At 36.8% G+C, this 19,217-nt stretch overlaps 1 protein-coding gene across 8 annotated transcripts; it reads right to left on the bottom strand.

The window, feature by feature from the left end:
- Positions 1-146: 146 nt before the first annotated feature.
- Positions 147-19,099, bottom strand: ANGEL2 (angel homolog 2). Of its 8 annotated transcripts, none has more exons than XM_033093403.1 (9): positions 18,904-19,099; positions 16,317-16,642; positions 11,812-12,068; positions 11,042-11,111; positions 9,474-9,904; positions 8,474-8,600; positions 7,992-8,049; positions 3,643-3,806; positions 147-2,032 (listed from the first exon to the last, which is right to left on the bottom strand). In XM_033093403.1, the coding sequence occupies exons 1-9, from the start codon at positions 18,960-18,962 to the stop codon at positions 1,881-1,883; spliced, it is 1,644 nt and encodes a 547-aa protein (XP_032949294.1). In that variant the 5' UTR covers positions 18,963-19,099; the 3' UTR covers positions 147-1,880. The 8 variants fall into 8 exon arrangements, with proteins under 8 accessions (XP_032949294.1, XP_032949298.1, XP_032949295.1 ...); XM_033093407.1 differs by having other exon boundaries at positions 18,945-19,075; XM_033093404.1 differs by lacking the exon at positions 18,904-19,099 and adding an exon at positions 18,457-18,837.
- Between the last annotated feature and the right edge of the window lie 118 nt (positions 19,100-19,217).

Here is a 19,217-nt window from a genome sequence, read left to right as displayed (position 1 = left end):
AGTCCATAAAATAATACTTCATTTTATATGCTACAGTAGAAAGCAATTTTATGGATTAACTATCAAAGTGAAGCACATAAAAAGGGCCTAAAATCACATTGTATTAATGAGGATATAAAAAATATTTTCACAGCTGTTTTCAGGGATGTTAGTTTGTCAAAAATGACCTATATATAGTTATTTGTTAATAAACTCACGTAACAGAAAGCAGTAATTACTATAATCATGATTTTTTCATTTTTCTTTCCCCAATACTAAAAGGGCCCAGGTCGCTGGTTGCATTCCCACATGGGCCAGTGAGCTGCGCCCTCTACAGCTAAGATTGTGAACAACAGCTCTCCCTGGAGCTGGGCTGCTGTGAGCAGCCGGAGGTTGGCGTGAACTGCCGAGGGCTGCTGTGTACTGCCGTGGCCTGCTGTGTACTGCCGTGGCCACCATGAATGGCTGGCAGCTGCCATAAGCGGCCGACCGACAACTGGTGACCAACTGCGTCAGCCGGGGGTGGAGGGAGCTCAAGGCTCATAACACCAGCATGGGCCAGGGAGCTGTGTCCTATACAACTGGACTGAGAAACAAGGGCTTGAACCAGAGTGTGGGGCAGGGGGAGGCGGAAGAAAGAGGGGGGAAAAAAGATAAAGTATTCTATTAAGAAAATGCATTGTAAAAACTTGTAATTCAGTATAACTCAATTACAAAATTACTTAGTAAAAAACGCATGTTAATTCTTTGATCCCCATATCTAAAAAAGAAGAAATTTTCACTTTTTACGTTGTAGAATTTTTGATTCAAACACTCATATGGAACCAAACTGCAGGATTATTAGACCCACTCTTAACCACTTTATAAAAAAATGTCAGCACCACCTCACACTGCTGCATCATGGCAAAAGAAAAACATTTTAGAAACAAAATTACCATTAAAACAGTTAAAATGACTACTTAAGAGTGTTAGGTCTCCAAATTGGTATCTCCCACTAGAGCTGTGCTAGCTTCTTCAAATTTCTGAGGCAAAACAAAAATAACTTATAGCTGCCACTTTGTTCCAAAGATAAGTTTCTTAAAATACATTTCTACAGAACTGACCCACTAAAATAAAATCTCTCCCCCAACCCAGGGATGTTTTTTTTTGAAACTGAATAGAAAAAAAGAAGAAAAAAAACTGCTAGGGAAACAAAGGCATAACCCCAAATTCTGCCTCTCTCAGGCATCCTGTAATGATCTGTTACAGGATGGAAAGAGAAGGCTTGTGTAAAGTACCTCATCCTTCTCTGTATAGTGACCTATATTTTCCCAACAAAATGCAGGTATATTACATGGCTGAGGATAGCAATAAGATGGACTTAGCAATTTGTACAATTTGAAAAAGCATTACCAAGCCCCCCTGAAAAACTAAAATGACCTAATGACTTGTGAATGACCTAATGACTTCTGAGATAACTAATTAGGACTCAAACATAAGGTCCTCACAATGAAATCAGGTCTTCAGGAAGAAAAATGAGTTGTAGTTTGCAAGAACTCAAAGATAGTTTATATCCACTGTAAAACTTACCAAAACATGAAATTCTTTACTAAGAAGACTAAAGAAGATGCACTATATTTAAAAATCACTGTCAATTTTACTGGAATTTAGAATAAAAAATATACAATTCTTTTACAATAGAGAGCATTTAGATCTCACTTGTCAGGAAAATAGTCTTTCATTATTAAAAAAGAAAATTGTTGTAAACTTGCTTCTTCTGATAATCTGTTTCAAGCATTTGGTATTTAACATAACCTCTTCAGGAACTCCACAGTGTAAAAATGAACAACATGCAAAATCTGTACATTCTTTGAAAAAGAATATAAACTGGAAAGAAAAGTACATATGTAATCAAAGAAAAGTCAGAGCTCAAGTCTGAATTTGGCCAGTAAAGGCAGATGATCTGAAGAGTTATTTTCATTTGGAAGTCCATTAACAGTCCATAAGTCTTGTTCTGTAAGAAGTGACAGTCTAGCTAGAAGTTTCAAGCCACCAACCAAAGCAACTTCAGTTCCTACATTAAAGAAACACATATTTAGTGAAACTGTGTCAACAAGTAATTATAAATTAATCATACAAGTCATTTTCCCCCCCAAACAGCAATGATATAGAACTTGAGACCCCTTTGGAAATCTAATATGAAACAGTTTTCAGAATACGATTAAATTTTTATTGAGTATAACCTAATTATAATTCTCAAATACACAGCAGTTTCAGATGTTTGTTTTTTTCTATTTCAGGTATTTTTCGATTTCAAGCTGCAAATAATTTTCTTTTTAAACTTTTGTTTATTTTAAGTGTGTTTTTCCAGGACCCATCAGCTCCAAGTCAAGTAGTTGTTTCAATCTAGCTGTGGAGGGCGCAGCTCACACTGGCCTATGCGGGAATCAAACCAGCAACCCTGGTGTTACCAGCATTGTGCTCTAACCAACTGGGCTAATCGGCCACCCCCAAATAATCTTCAGAAGAAAATGTCATACATAAGAATGTTAAGAGTAATTTGAAATTGACAACTATGTAAAAATTGACAACTATGTATCGACCATTCTACAGTTGTATAAAACTAGACAGCCTAGTCACAGCTGAGTAGGAAGTTTATAAGGTGACTGAACCATATATTAGTATAATCTGGTCCCAGAGAGTCAGTATCCACAGAAGTACAGAAAGAGGACTTGCTCTTAATGTTAAAATTTGAGATGCTGGTCCATGACACACTTCCGCCACCCAGTGAACATTTATGGCATGACAACTACCAGAACCTTGCTATAAATTCAAAGCAGCATTTTGCCGAACTGATGTAGTGGGGAGGAGTAAGCCATCGCCTGAGTATTATTAAGTTGGTGCAAAAGTAATTGTGGTTTGAAAGGTTAAAAACAATTGCAAAAACAATTACTTTTGCACCAACCTACTACTAATGTTATCCTTGGTAGGAAGGGAAAACAAAGGGGAAAAAGAAAAGGAGCACCAAAAAAGGGAAGGAAAGATGAGAAGACAAAGATGCCCCCATTTTGGACTTTCAAAGTTTTCTGAATGGTATTTTGACTTCCAGGTATATGAAACTGCATTTTCTTCTCCACACTAAATCCTTCGGTTAATAGTTCAAACCTTATTTTCATTGAATCATACAAGGAAAAGTATTTTATCACCTTTGCTTTTTTGAAAGCACACAGTCATATTATAGACTTCTCTTTCCAGAAAAATCCAATATTCCAGGGTCAACGTGACAGAATTGTCTATTGTTGGTAGTATAAGCAAGGTCTTAAATGAAGGCAGCATACTTTAGTAAAATTTAAGTACAAACTATGTGATGCTGCTGTCACAAGAAAACAGTAAATTTATGGTATATAAAACCAAAGTGCAATATGAAAGACTCAGAAGGTGATGGGAACTCAGGTAGTACGGAGGACATGATTCTTAGGTAATAACTTGCTTTGAGGTGTTTTACTGCCTCCATCTTTTATAGGTGGCTAAATCAATCTGTTAAATATCATACCACTTTAAAATTATTTTTTAAGTTCTAAATCTAGAATTTCATCTAGAAGTTTAGTTAACTTTCTCAACTCCGACCTTGAGGCTTTAGTTCCTGTGTCCTCAAGCAGAACTTAACATGACGTGCACTCTCACCTGGTTGCCCAGCAACCTCTCCCTTGTCAGCAGAATAGAAAATATAATCCACGGTTATGGCACTTCGGGAATGACAGGTGGTTACTTCTGGAATTCCAGTGTCAGGAAAATAATGTGAATAAACAGATGACAAGCTGAAACGGTGCTGTAAATTTGAAGACAACCTAAATTGAAAAGAAAAAGTGTTTAGCAGCCATCAAGTTTTTCATGATTTATAACTCCTCCTATTAAAACACTTTTTCATTTCATTTCTAGACAAAGCCAAGACATTAGGACAAGCATTATTTAAATAGACGATATCACAATGTGGCATTCATTTATTCATGCGTGATACCAAAACCTATTAACAAGGCTGTGAAATGGAGGGGAGGGGAGGAAAGCTCAATAATTAACATACTTATGTGATTTTTTGTTAATTATATTTGAGAGCCTTCTCTCATTAATAAACACGTATTCTAAATTTACAGGCATACCTTGTTTTAGCGCACTCCATTTTACTGCACTTCGCAAATGCGTCTTTTTACACATTGAAGGTTTGTGACAATCCTGTATCGAGCAATTCTACCGGCACCATTTTTCCAACAGCATTTGCTCACTTTGTGTCTCTGTATCACACTGTAGTAATTCTCACAATATTTCAAACTTTTTTATTGTATTTGTTATGGTAATCTGTAATCAGTGATCTTTGAGTTACTATTGTAATTGTTTTGGGGTGCCATGAACCACACCCCTATGAGACAGTAAACTTAATAAATACTGTATGTGTTCTGACTGCTCCACCAACTGTCTGTTACCCCATCTCTCTCTCTCCTCGGGCCTCCTTATTCCCTGTAACATAACAATACTGAACTTAGGCCAATTATTAAACTCACAATGCCCTCTAAGTGTTCAAATGAAAGAATCGCACGTCGTCTCTCACTTTAAATCAAAAGCTAGAAATGATTAAGCTCAATGAGGAAGGCACGTCGAAAGCCGTGAGACAGGACAAAAGCTAGACCTTGTGTACCAAACAGTTTGCCAAGTTGTGAATGCAAAGGAAAAGTTCTTGAAGGAAATTAAAAGTGCTACTTCAGTGAACACGAGTGATAAAAAAGCAAAACTGCCTTATTGCTGATATGGAGAGTTTTAGTGGTCTGGATAGAAGATGAAACTGGCCTAAACATTCCCTTAAGCATGATTCAGCACAAGGCCCTAACTCTCTTCAATTCTATGAAGGCTGAGGGAAGTGAGGAAGCTGCAGAAGAAAAGTTAAGGAAAGACGCCATCTCTACAACATAAAAGTGCAAAGTGAAGCAGCAAGTGCTGATGTAGGAGCGGCAGCCAGCTAAGATAATTTATGAGGATGGCTACACTAAACAACAGACTTTCAATGTAGATGAAACAGCCTTAGACTGAAAGATGTCATCTAGGACTTTCATTGCTAGAGAGAAGTCAATGCCTGGCTTCAAAGCCTCAAAGGACAGGGTGACTCTCTGGTTAGGGGCTAATGCAGCTGGTGACTTTAAGTTGAAGCCCATGCCCATTTATCATCCTGAAAACTCTCTGCCTGTGTTCTATAAGTGGAATAAAAAAAGCCTAGATGACAGCATGTCTGTTTACAACATGGTTTACTGAATATTTTAAGCCCACTGTTGAGATCTACTGTTCAGAAAAAAAAAAAAAAAGATTCCTTTCAAAATGTTACTGTTCATTAACAATGTACCTAGTCACCCAAGAGCTCTGGTGGAGACGTACAGTAAGATTAATGTTTTCATGCCTGCCAACACAACATACATTCTGTAGCCCATGGATCAAAGCGTAATTCCATCTTTCAAGTATTATTATTTAAGAAATACGTTTAGTGAGGCAATAGCAGCCACAGATAGTGATTCCCTGATGGATCTGTTGAAAGTAAATTGAAAACCTTCCGGAAAGGATTCACCATTCTAGATGCTGTTAGAACATTCATGATTCATAGGAAGAGGTCAAAAATCAACATTAACAGGAGTTTGGAAGAAGATGATTCTAACCCTCATGGATGACTTTGAGGGGTTCAAGACTTCACTGATAGAAGTAACTGCACATGTGGTGCAAATAGCCAGAGAACTAGAATTAGAAATAGAGCCTGAAAATGTAATTGAATTGCTGCAATTTCAGGACAAAATTTGAATGGATGAAGGGCTGCTCCTTAGGGATAAGCAAAGAAAGGGTTTTGTTTTATTTTGTTTTTTAAGAGTTGATTTGAACCAAATTGACAAGAAAGTGGCTCCTTGAGATGGAATCTACTCCTGGTGAAGATGCTGTGAAGACTGTTGAAATAACAACAAATGATTTAGAATATTACACAAACTTAGTTGTAAAAGCAGCAGCAGGGTTTGAGAGAACTGACTCCAATTTTGAAAGAAGTTCTGTGGCTAAAATGCTGTCAAACAGCATCACATGCTATAGAGAAATTGTTCATGAAAGGAAGAGTCAATTGATGTGACAAACTTCATTGTTCTCTTATTTTGAGGAACTGCCACAGCCACGCCAGCCTTCAGCCACCCCACCCTGATCAGTGAACAGCCATCGACAAGGCAGCACCCTCTCCAGCAAAAAGATTAGAAATCACTGAAGGCTTAGATGACGGTTAGCATTTTTTTAACAATAAAGTATTTTTTCATTAACATATGTACATTGTTTCTTCAGACATACTGCTATCGCTCACTTCAGAGACTACAGTATAAATGTTAATTTTTTTATGCACTGGGAAACCAAAAATTCATTTTATTGCAATATTCACTTTATTGCGGTGTTCTGGAATGGAACCTGCAGTATCTCTCAGGTATGCCTGTATTAGATTTTTATTGTTTTTAAGAAAGAATATCAAAGTGGCCTTTAGGAATGCTATTTAGAACCCACCAGACTTTTGATATCAGAGGGGCCATATTTTTCTATGATTATTCTTGCTATGATAAATGAGAATTTTGTACTGCATCTGAAATAGCTTCTATAATAGTTTACATTTACCCCACACTACAAATACATGTGATGTTATGGGTAAGGATTTAAAAATCATTTCCTATTAACACATCATGAATTTTAAGGATCTTTTATGCTATGAAAGAAAACAAAACTAAAAAAAATTTTTTTTTATTCATCCAACAAATGTTTACCAAATATCTACTAAGTTCCAGGCACTATGTTAGCTGCGGATACACAGATAAAGATGTTGCCCTGCTTTTAAAGAGCTCCGATGTCAATGAACAAAGGTAATTGCTTCAAAATGCCCTTACTTCCAAGTTTTAGCAATTATTTATGTCTAAGGACTTATATTTATAATACTATTAAATGTAAAATAGGTCTCCTACAAACTGTTATCTTACTATTGGCTTTTCAGTTTATAGATTTAAACTGTGTATATAAACTGTTTATATATGAATACTTAAAAGTATCTTTTCTTATACTTCATTTTGTTGTAAAAATTTTAGAATTACTCAAAACTAAGTTTTTGTTAGTAAGATTAGCCTTTTTATTAATCTTACTCAGGGGAGTTTGGACTATTTGAAAGGTTTAATCAAATTTTTATATATTTTTTAAAAATTCAAAAAATTGTTTCCTTTCTTATTCTTGTATGAGGTAATATTTTCTCATAACAAAGTAAACGAAAAAAAGTAATACTGAAAAGAAAGCAGATTAAATGAATGAGAGATGATTCTAATTTGGTCCCAAAATTTAAACGTTAAAAATCAAAACTATAAAAGAGGCATAATATAAAACAATCAAGATATTTCAAGAATCTCCCAAAGAGACAAGATTTAAGTCTCCATCTGTTACGTAAACATACATCTGTTTCTCAACCATAGCCCCATGCAGTCATACTTTTTTTAATAATAAAGAATCCAGGGATCTTCACCTCTCTACCTCTGATGAGATAAGCATAAACAGTTATCTTCTCTACTGACATATTCTTTTTTGGGTCAATTCTAAAGATTGTTTTGAGATCTAGTAAGTTAAAGGAGGCTAATGATCCTGTTGAAATCTGAAAGATATTTTTCTGTGATGTTGACCTTTGTTTAAATATATAAATAACAGTGTGTAAATACTTACTATACGAGTATGTCAAACATCAAACTTTACATGCTTCGTCTCATCTAATCCTTACAACAACCCAAATTATAGATAAGGAAACTGGACCTCAGAGATGTTTAGTTTCTTGCTCAAAGTCAAAAAACTGAAAAGCAGCAAAGTCGTGACTGGAACTCGGGTCTGACTTAAGAGACAGCATTCTTCCCCAGAACAACATCACATCTCCCTTTTTTATCCAAGTGATTTTTGAGACGTGATCAACAGAAGTCAGCAAAAGTGTACTATTGCTTTCCAGAACTCACTTTTCAGCTGTCACTAGGACCTCTGTTTTGTCCAGCTGTGTTTCTGTCAGATTATTGTCTGTAAGAACAAAGAGAAATATTTTAATACTATCAATGTATTGTTTTGTTCTAGTTTGCCCTAGTATAGCCCTCTTACTCTAGAAGTATACTTAAAGACAGGTCAAACTAGGTATGTATCTGTCTTAAACTAAGAGAGATACCTAGTTATATGTTTCATCTGGAATCTGTTTTGATTTGATCTCCAGATTAGCAAACATAAAATAAAAACATTTCCAAAGCAACATGCAAGTAATTCATGCAAAGATAGTTTTGGAAGTTCAACTTCAAAAAGGTAAATTTAGAGATCTTTAAGAAAAGAGTAAACAGCTGTATGTTTTTATATATCAATATTCATTCCTGAGATTTTATCCCTTTAAAAATTTAGTTTTATGTCTTCAAAGGGAAACTTAAGAAGACTGCCAAAATGTATTACAAACACTTACCCGTCTTTTCTACTTTTGGTACCTGCTGTACCTCATACACACAGTTCTGTGAGATACCTAGGTTTGGGGGCCAAATTGGAATAGATAAAATTCTTTGTCCCCGTGAAGACTGTTCCTGGCCAGACACCTAAACAAAATTTCAACAGGTATCTTAAGTGAATAGATTTTAAATAGTTTATGTATTGAAAGTTTATGTCTTAAATGAAAGGGAAGCCAAGAATGGTAAATATGACCCTTTATTCATTATATTAAGTGATTATGTGTGCTTATAAAATCTTGTTCAAATACAGTTCAGAAAGCCCTTATTACTTACATGAAAATGGCAATCTTTTTCTATACATGTTTTTATCTAATTTGGACATCTAAATGATGTACAGTTTTGGACTAATATTGCCTCTCCTCTTTCGCTACCTGTAACGTAGTTCCTAATATATAAATCTAAGTGAGATTAACTCATTAAATTTTATACTATCACTCAAAACTCAGTGGTAGAAAACTTATTCTGGTTAAATATACTGAAGATCAAATGATCTGAAGTAAGCAGAAGGGCGCACAATGAAAATAAAAACATGGGATATATTATACTCAGCTAAGGAATTAAAATATTTATCATTATGTAAAGGAAAAATCACAATAAATAGTCAATTACTGTTTTGCCAAATGTATTGTCCATAAGCAGTATTCAAAATTCTATTCTGCCACCTTCTGAGTAGTTCCTTATTTATGACGTACTCATGTCTGTCAATGTTTTTTTTTCTTCTTCTCCTCCAATTTGGATGTTTTGCTGACTGCCAATTCCTCCAAGCAGAATGTCACCACGAAAGATGAAATTCAACAAGGTGTAATGGCTGATTGGTAGCTGCGTAAAACCATCAGCACTTGGTAAAGTGAGGGCACTGGATCACCCAAGGTTTTCAAACAGCCCTGTGATAATTTTCCTTACATTACAATGAACAGAGGACTACATCCGCCTCTTAACAGTAATGAAGGGAGCACTTACCTTTCCTATGGCAAGTCCTTCATAATTCAATTTTCCTTCCTTTATGAAACTATAGAGCGGAGAACCAGGAACAGAATTAAAATCACCACACATCACAATAGGGCAGAAGCTGCCATCTTTCTGATGAGCAACATTGGCAATCTCTGCCAGAAGCATGGCCAGTTGGGTCAGCTTAATATCACCTCGCCTTGGATTGTACAACAGATGGGTATTAGCCACACAGATGGCAGGAGAGGCACCACTTGCAGTTTGGGGCTGTTTGGGCTGCAAGAGTAACACTAATCCTACATTGTCTCTGTCCAGCAGAGGGACATCAGGGCGGTAGAACTCCACTGGGTTCACTGACAAGAGTGAAAATTTGGAATGTTTGAAGCAAATGGCACAACCATCAGGTTTCCTTCCTGTCCGATTCTTGTATTCACAGTGATAACCTATAAGAAAGAAAGAAATTTAAAACAAGGGACTGCTTTACACACATACACACGGCAAAACACAGCTCTCCCATTATTTAACAATTTTATTACTTAACAATGTTTACAAGTGTATCCTGCAAACCATTAGTAATGTAGGATGTTAGTAAGTGTTGGACTCAAAAAACGTTTGAGACTGGGTCTAAGAGCTCTCTGACTAGCACACTTCAGTCTTAAATATGTAATGTGTATTATCACACTCTCATTTCCATCCTAGTAAGTCAATCATGACAAAGACAGCAAGGCCAGATAATAATCTACCCACGTGTCTCTGACCTTTTTGCCTCTAACTCCCCACCTCCATCCCTTCCACACGCTGGGCTCCCCTGCCTTAAGGAACTCCAACCTCAGGGCCTTTTCCTTGCTATTTCCAGTCTGGAATGCTCCAGGCATCGTTTGTTCATTCACTTCCTTCAAGTCTTTGCTCAAATGTCACCTTCTTTGATCATTTTATTTAAAATAGAAACCTGACCATTCCACTTTCCTTTTTTCTCCAGAAAACTATCATTACCTAATGAACTCTGTTTATTTATTTAGCTTACTGTCAGCCTTTCTCCACTAGAATGTATGCTTCACAAGGGCAAAGACTTTTTATCTGTTTTTCTCACTTCTGTATACCCACTACCTAAAACACTGCATGATGTATAGTGGGCACTCAAAAAATACTTGCTGAATGAATGAATGCAAAGTAGGCAGCACTTCTCAAACAGACAACCTGTTTTTAGAAGTGTTCATTCATCAAAGAGGTTTCTAGCTTCCATCCAATAAGCACTGGTAGATATGTGTGTTTTCATGATGACCTAAGTAGACCTCACGGAACTCAGAATCTTAGGGGTCTAGTGGTGGGCAGAGCAACTCCTGGAAAGGAAACTGTAAGAGATTCTTATACACCTTTCTCTTCGAATTAAGATTATATCCACACAAAAGTTTCCACTTGAAATACCTCTATCTTTTCCTGACCTTTTGAAACTGGAATTAAGTTTTTTCAAAATTAAGATTTTGGGCTCAAATATGCCACATATCTTTGTTAGCAAGTTATGCTTTAACAACATACCAATCTTCCAAAGCAAATTTGGTAAAATAAAAGTTACATTGTACCCAACGATTCCAAACTTGGCCTGATCTCTGTTCCATAATGATCTTCTTGGACTTCTTGCAAACAAAGTACCTTGGAAGAAAAAAAATGGCTTGAATTAAACAAAGATATGTAAATATGAATTTTCTGGTGCTTCCATCTTAAAAAAAGACTTCTAAAATTCTAAAAGCCTGATGAAAATTGAAATACAAATCCTTTTTTCTTGTCATTTATAGCTCTACCAAATTAATGTTTCCACATCTGATCAGTCCCCCAAATCCTGGCCTATAATCACATGAAGCTCTCTTACTATCTAAAACTGGTATTTCCCAAAGGAAATACTTTTAATTTATATGTCAGAATATTTTTCCTGAATTTACATGTTTATTAGTACTAAATCCTCCTGGTCCTTTCTTAAGAGGTAATTTTCTTGAATGCCATCATTTAGCATAATCTTTGCACAAATTAAATTTAAAATCAAAGGAAATCAAATTTAAATTTAAATTTGAATTTAAAATCAAAGTATTTATTGAATACTTAATATGTTGCCAGTCCCTACCTTAGGACTAATACTTAAAATTTTTGGATCTTTTATGAAAAGTTAGATGATTATTTCTGCCAACAACCATTAGCAAATTATTCTTTGAAAGTCACGATACCTTGTTTAAAACTGTTCCATCACTATATTTAAACGTCTTGTCTCCTTACCAAAGGGAGAAAACTATTTAGTTCACAAATGAACCAGTTAACCTAACTTTTTCTTGTGTGAAGAATTCTGATATTTTGTACTTACATCTGCATCGAAGTGTTTAATTTCTTTCAGAATATTGGGAAACCTAAAACTCCAGTGTAACACTGGCCGCCGGCAGTGTCTATAGAGGTGTGAATTATCTTCCAATAAATTTTGTGAAAGTATATTATAAGACATCACTGAAAAGTCAAACTTGTTCTCACTGTCTTCACATTTGGAGTCAACATTTTTGTCTCCTAGGATCTTCATTTTTTCTTTATTATGGTTACATATATACTCCCAATGCCGTTCTATTGTGCCTGTTAAAACATATTGGACAAAATATAAGTAAAAAACATATCACATGTTTTCCTGTAAGTATTTTCTTGCCTTTTAAAAATTTGCATACGCAATAAACAACATGTGTTTCCCTATTTAGGAGCACTAAATAACTAGAAGTTGTCATCAAACTGATTAAAAGGCAGTAAAATGATATATTGACTGACCAAGAGGTACACGACAGGTTTAAAAAGTCATTCTGGAGACTGAGAGTGTGTGTTAATGAAACTAAAACCATACAGGGATCATGGTTTCTCAATTCTTTATGGTTAAGAAGTGGCTCTTTCACAGACATGCTTAGCAACCTTTATAACCATAATATGTTTGTATGTCACAGTTAGCTTTTTAATAAGATAATTTCACATTATTTATTCCCTATTAGTAAGATAAAATCAAGTGGTGAACTAAGTTCCAGAAACAACTCATCTCAGAATTTTGCTTTAGACATGAATGAAGGGTGTATAATGGCAATATATGGAAGCATTATTTAGTGCCTAAAATATAAGGGGAAAACACAAACAAAATGAACAAAAAAGACATCTTTTAAATGCACATCAAAGCAAAAGTTAAATGTAACATGGTTACAGAATGCTAGTAAATGGTAACGGCTGATTGATGAACCTAGTATGCAGCAACCAGGAATGCGAGATGGTTTATATTCTGCAAAGACATCATGTACCCTGAAAAAAGTGATGAAAAGAGGATCAAAAAGCATGAAATTTGGCAATTATAGGTAGTTCTTGACTTAGAAATGACCACCGTGTGTGTCTGTGTCCCTCACTCCATCATTAAAGAGCATACTCATATTGCCATGGAAGGCATGAAGAAAAACGTGGAACTTTTAGAGAATCTGTGAGTTCAAATGAAGGAGAAAACAAGAAATGGGAAGTACTTAGAAAATAGACTCGGAGATAGATTTCCAAGCATGATTAGATTATGTGGGAAAGCCCAACTCTTTTTCTGCCCGAAGGCTTTCACTTCACTGGATTGCAATGCCTAAAATTCCAGCAACTAAAAATTAAATTGAGGAAAAATATTCTATACACGGGGGGAAAAGATTAAAAGAAAAGAATCAGTATTTTTAAGAGCAGTTATCTCTGAGTGGTAGGATTGTGGGAGATTTTCCCAAATCTATAATGATGATATATCGGGGGTGCCAAAAAAATGTATCCAAGTGGACACTTTGGTCAGTGTTGCTCAAGCAGTAATTTGCCGCAATCAGAAGTATCTGGACGCTGACGGCAACCACTTTGAACACCTCTTGTAATTGCAGAAGTCAAATGTGACTTGTATTCATCTTTTGTTACCGGCATATACTGAGTATTACAATTAATACAGTTATTTACTCTCTTAAAATGTGTATACGGTTTTTTGGCACCCTCTGTACTTATTATTGGAATACTAATACAACAGAAAAATGCCCTTGAAGTAAAATTCAAAAATATCCTATGATACATGAGTTTAATCAGATTACTTTCCTCAAAATCTAAATGCTGATAATCTGCTGCACAAAGGGAATAGAAATTTTGATCAAAGGATAAAAGAGGAGGATAATTTTTGTGATTAGTGAGGTCTGAGTGGAACAATGGAGTTGGAGACTTTGATACCATGAAGGTGCTTGGAGCCTGAGGAGAAGGGTAAAGAGAAAAAACGTGTAAGGAGAGAAAAGCAAGCTAAATAAAAGCCTTCGACTGTCACAGAATTTAGCCTAGAGTTTGTCCCATGCCCAGAAAAGGGAGGGAAACTATTCCATTCTCTTTCCTTTACAGAATATAGAGAACCCTACCCCCAATGGCCCAGAAGTAAGGCTAATTGTACTAGCTCCACAGAGCTACTGAGATTTGGATCTGAGTTTCTATGGGGAACTCAGATATAACTGAATCTCAAGAACCGATGATCTAGAACAAAACTCATTTATAAATTGGGGAGTACTTATGTTTTTAGCCACAAATCATAAAGTCCTCATATGGACAGGAGATGGAAAGGGCTCCAGTTATGCAAAAAAGATGTAAGCTTTCATCAGTTATAGCACTATACTGGGTATCACATTAAAATATGAAAGCTGAAAAAAACTCCACAAAAAATTATATATATATACATATATACTGAAAGGCATATAAACGCATTCAGATTTTTATAGTCCTGGCAACTAAGCGTTTTAAGTCAATTCTTTTTGCAATTCCATTTTTTTAAATGACTCAGACCATCAGATTACCTAATTTATACGGTGTCTTTCAAACTTCTAGAGGTTGTAAAACCCTTCAACATTACTTTTCATGTCATGAACATCAACCCCTGGTATTGGGACTGGGGCTGGAATGATGGGGTAAACACATTTGACCTGACCACATTTGCTTTGAATAAACATAAGGAAACGTGTTTGAATACTAGAAGTCCATGGAAGACAATCTGAATACTGATGGAGTAAACAGTCTTTGGCCTTCATATACTTCACAACATAAATTCACACTACGAAAGCTTATATACCTTCCATGTCAGGAGGAACAAGGTGATCACAGCAGAGAAGACAGATGAATCAAAGAAAGTAAGCAATAGGCCTGATCAGGTTTTTTAGGGTGCCTAATTAAAAAGTCATAATTGTGTCACATAAATCCTTCAAATACCACTTTAAAGTGATAGGCAAGTTAGCAATGCTGTTCTCTTGATTGAAAAGTATTAGTGAAATATCGGAAGTCACAGACATGGCTTAACGAAGAGCATTTTCCTTATTCACAATACCTAGGAAGAATGGACATATAGAGAGTCAGGTTGCAATCCAAGTTTATCAGTGTGCAAATGTAATTCCGCATCCATCAAAGGGAAAACGACACCATCGCGATTTTCTGAGTACCTACTATGAAGCCAACAGTGTGCTGGGCACTTGGACATCTCTGTTCATCTTCGACAGGCTTTCAAAGTAGGTATTATTTTACACTAGGAAACCAAGGAGCAGAGAGGCTCAGTAGCCTGTCCACATTCACACAATTAGTGGTGGAGCAGAGTGAGCGCAGGGAGTGGTTCCTAAACCCATGCTTATGGCATTATTCCACAGCTCCACCTGAGAGCCACCAGATTTACAAAAGGCTAAACAAGTGTGCTGACCTGTTGAACAATGAATATGTGAATGAAAAGCACTCATATCATCATACAACCCTAGGTTTATAGACTATGGATTGTTCTTAGAAACTTAATTCTAATGCCTCTAAATACACCTTTCATTCATCTAAAGAAATATTTAGCAACACATACTGTGGCTAAATACTATACAAACAGATTTTTCACTTCTGAATGCTTAGAATTTCTACTTAAATGTGTAGAATTTCTACTTAACAGAACATAAGCTAATCTTCTAGCTCTAACTTCCAGGTGAGACTTACTGTGAATGTCTTCTTTTGACAAACTTATGTCCACTCCCTACACATTAACACTCACGCAGCCTATTTTCAAATATCTTCAGAGGACTTATCTTCACTAAGAACCACAGCTCAGTAAGAAAGACAATTCCAAGTCCTACTTGGACAATTCATGTACGTTGGGGGTGGCAGCACAGAGGGAGCCTGGTGAACTGTTTACGGTAAAAAGAGTTATGAGAAAAATAGAAAAAATCAATATATTTAGAAAAAACTGTTTCTCAAAATTGAGTAAGATCTGGTTTCCTTTTTAAAAGATTAAAACTTCCCACAGACTCTCAAGATTACATCTATAGACTCCAGTATGAGAAATATAGAATAAGCTTATTCTTATTCTGTAAAGTATCTTTCATTTATGATTGTTTCTATTAAAGGAATCCTGTCTTATTTTTTAAAGTTAGCATTAAATAAGTTAGCATTAAAAACGAAAACATGAAATGTAATTTTTTAATAGATCCGTGAACTCCCAATAATACATCCACCAATTTCTAAGACATCTAAGGACCTTTGTTTCAAAAACACTGGATTTGAAAATCATTCTTAAACTTAATGTTCTAACCTAGTCCTCCATTCTTTTCCACCTTATTCTATATGTAGAATCACTTCTATTTTTACTGCCAGTAATTCACAATTAATTAAAGATAAAAATAAAAAGTTCATTAAACAAATTATTTTTTTCCTAACAGAAAACTATTGGCTGAAAACCAACCCCAAATATCTCTAAAACCTGCAGGAGGTTTTCTTGAAGATTAGATATAAAAGCTTCAATTAGTCTATGGCTTATGTCTATTTCTGCACCAAGATACACGTCACCTTTACCTTGGTGTTTTCTTCGTTTTGACGAAGGCTCATCTCCCTCAGTGTTCATGATGTAACTAGAGAGATGAAGCAAAGATGTCTGGCTCAAGTTGTCAGGTCTCCAGTTCCAGTACTGAAACTGAGTTCTAGACTCAAACAAACAAGGTGGTCTCCAATTTAGTGAAAAATGCCTACTACTGAAGTACGGGTAAGGAGCACGAGAATAATGTCCAGGCCACCTCATACAACTAGAAACATGTCTGTTCCAGCAACACCTTTGCAGATTCTCCCACGGTGTAGTCCAGTCTCTGCCCAGACTCTTCTGGTGATGAGTTAACATGGGGTATCTAAAAGAAATAAATATACTCCTTGAGGCACCACTTTTTGTTCAGCTATACCACATGAAATCTAAATCTGTTTCCTCAAGGGAAGACAATGTCTAATGTTTAAAATCTGACTTCTAAATCTGTGGATGGGGGAAAACAGCCATGATCTATTAGCAGCAATATCTCAATACTCTTGCTAAACAACTATGAATCCACCAGCCTCCCAAAAAAACATACACTTCAAAAGCCCACAGTTCAACTGAGAAATGAATCAACCATCAAACTGGTATTCAGAATAGCTTTCTAGCATCTTATATAACTCAACAAATAAAATCCACGGCAAAAATAACACTTAAATCAAATATGGAACACATAAGCTGACTACAATTAAAGTAAATCTCTCCTCCAACTTGGGTCTGGAGTAAAAACACATTTTTGAACAGTTTTTTTACACAAAGGTTATATTTTCCAAACATTTGGATAGCTAAGAAAACAAAAGCCTATTACAATTTCACAAAACTCTCTTGCTAATCAGGCAGATAATTTATTTTTCCATCTTTTTTTTTTTTTTCCTTTTTAAAGCATGCTTCTCCTTGAGGGAAATGAAAGAGGATAAAGTTTACTAGAAATTCACCAACACTCCAAACCCAACAGCACCAACTTAACCTATCATCCAAAATATCTCTAAAGTAGTGTTATCATTATGTTGAAGATACGTTGCTCTCAGGCTCTCTTAAGCACCATCTTCTTATACTACTAGTATTCTGGCAAAATGTTAGGATTAAGAAGAACATTTATCTTTTCCTCCAGAATTCCTTAAAGGTACACTTCCAAGATCGCGCCAACAATGTCCACTTTCATCACCAAAGGAATTTTGCTTAAACTGTATTTTCTGTTACTTGACTTTTATATATTATGTTCGTTTCATTTCAACATTTAATTTTTTTATTATTTTGTAGTTTATGCATTTTCAAGTTATTCTCTAAATTCAACTTAATTGTAAATCATTTTTTAAAATTAAATTTATTGGGGTGAAAATGGTTAGTAAAATTACATAGGTTTCAAGTGTACAATTCTGTAATACATCCTTTATATATCACATTGTGTGCTCACCACCCAGAATCAGTTCTCCTTCCATCACCATGTATTTGACTAATTGTAAATCTTTAAATGCATTACATGGGCAGACCATCCTGCTTTGTGAAAACTCGGAAAGCCATGGAGATTTGGGCACTTGTTCCATACATTGTCTATCCTAATAAACTACCATATTGAGGTATAATACTTGCACTACAAAACTTATTCTCTATATTTGTAATTATTTATATAGATGTCTTTTTCTCTTAAGATGATATGCTCCTTCAAGGCTAGAACTTTCTTAATCATTTTAATCCGTCTTCCCAAGGGCCTAGCACAGTGCCTAGCACACAGCTGGTACTCAGGAAAACATTGCTGAACTGAATTGTCAAGTCCCAGAACTATAGGAGTGAAAACCAGATCCCCCTAACTTATGTAATAATTAATACAGTGCTGTGCTTCCCATGTGTGGTACACCAATCGGTTTCATATGGTACACAATTAAACTTTTTGATTTTTAACATCTAAGTATTTATTTTAAAGTGTATTAGGAAAAAAAAAATCAAACCCAAGATTTCGCAGGTAACAGCTTAGAGCGACGCTAACGTATGCAGCACCGATTGAAGTGCTCTTTTTCAATGAGTCAATTTCAAAAAAAAAACCTAGTAAGTAATACAGGCGTGAACGAGAATTTGGTAATAATCGTAAAGGTTGGTATGTAAGTGACTAAAGTTCGAGGCATTAAAACACCAACAAACCAACGCCTGAGCGCGTGAACCGCGCGCGCGCGCCTTCCTCGGGGTCAGGCCGCCCCGGGACCTACTGCGCCGGGCGGCCTCCCCGCGGGCGGTCAGCTCCCAGAAGATGCTCAGAAGTAGGAGAGCAGGCCGGGGACCCGGAGGCTCACGCAGGCTTGGAGGTGGCGACGGGATAGTGGGCCGGTGCTGCAAGGCCAAGCCTGGTGGGAAGGGCATCAGCCCGGCCAGCGGCCGATGCGGTCCGTGCCCGGGCCCTAGCCAGTCCAGCGTCCCGCCGGCTGCGTGCCGGGTTTACCTAGCCTTCGGGGTCTCCGGAGACTCGCCGCGGCCGCACCACCGCCCCGACCCTCTTTCTCCTCCTTCCTCCCCCAGCCCGGCCCGCCCCGCCCCGCCCCGGTTCCTCCGGGCCGCCCCTCCCTTTCCCTACCGCCACCTAGCCCTACTGACCGGCCTCTCCCCACTACACAGCGGCCGTAGCCCCTCCTCACACAGCGCCACGCTTCCATCTTCCCTCTCTGTTGTCGTCCAGGTCTCAGGCCCGTGTCTCAACCTCAACCTCTACAGCTGATTTGGCGACTGAAAGCTCCAGGGACTCCCCATCAGTAGACCTCGGGCCTCCCGGCCCGGCTGCAAAGCATGCTGGGAGGTTCAGTCTCGCCCATGGCCAAGTCCCCATCTTGCGCCGCGAAAGTCACTTAATTGTCTCAAGCCTGAATTGCGTTCAAGAAGCATGCGCAGAGCGTGTGAAGAATGGGCAGCCA

This window comes from Rhinolophus ferrumequinum, chromosome 22 (assembly GCF_004115265.2).
Source record: "Rhinolophus ferrumequinum isolate MPI-CBG mRhiFer1 chromosome 22, mRhiFer1_v1.p, whole genome shotgun sequence".
Taxonomy (NCBI): domain Eukaryota; kingdom Metazoa; phylum Chordata; class Mammalia; order Chiroptera; family Rhinolophidae; genus Rhinolophus; species Rhinolophus ferrumequinum.
Note: the sequence above shows the minus strand (reverse complement) of the source record. Positions and strands in the feature narration are given on the sequence as shown.

Bases quoted from the DNA above. Each gene is read 5' to 3' on its own strand.
- ANGEL2 (XM_033093403.1), bottom strand. From the start codon at position 18,962: ATGGAAGCGTGGCGCTGTGTGAGGAGGGGCTACGGCCGCTGTGTAGTG. The intron at 9,905-11,041 runs GTACAATGTAAC...TCTTTCTTATAG, and splicing joins GCCAAGTTTGGAATCGTTGG to GTTATCACTGTGAATACAAG. The intron at 3,807-7,991 runs GTGAGTTCTGGA...TTTTCAATTTAG, and splicing joins GTCCTAGTGACAGCTGAAAA to GTTGTCTTCAAATTTACAGC.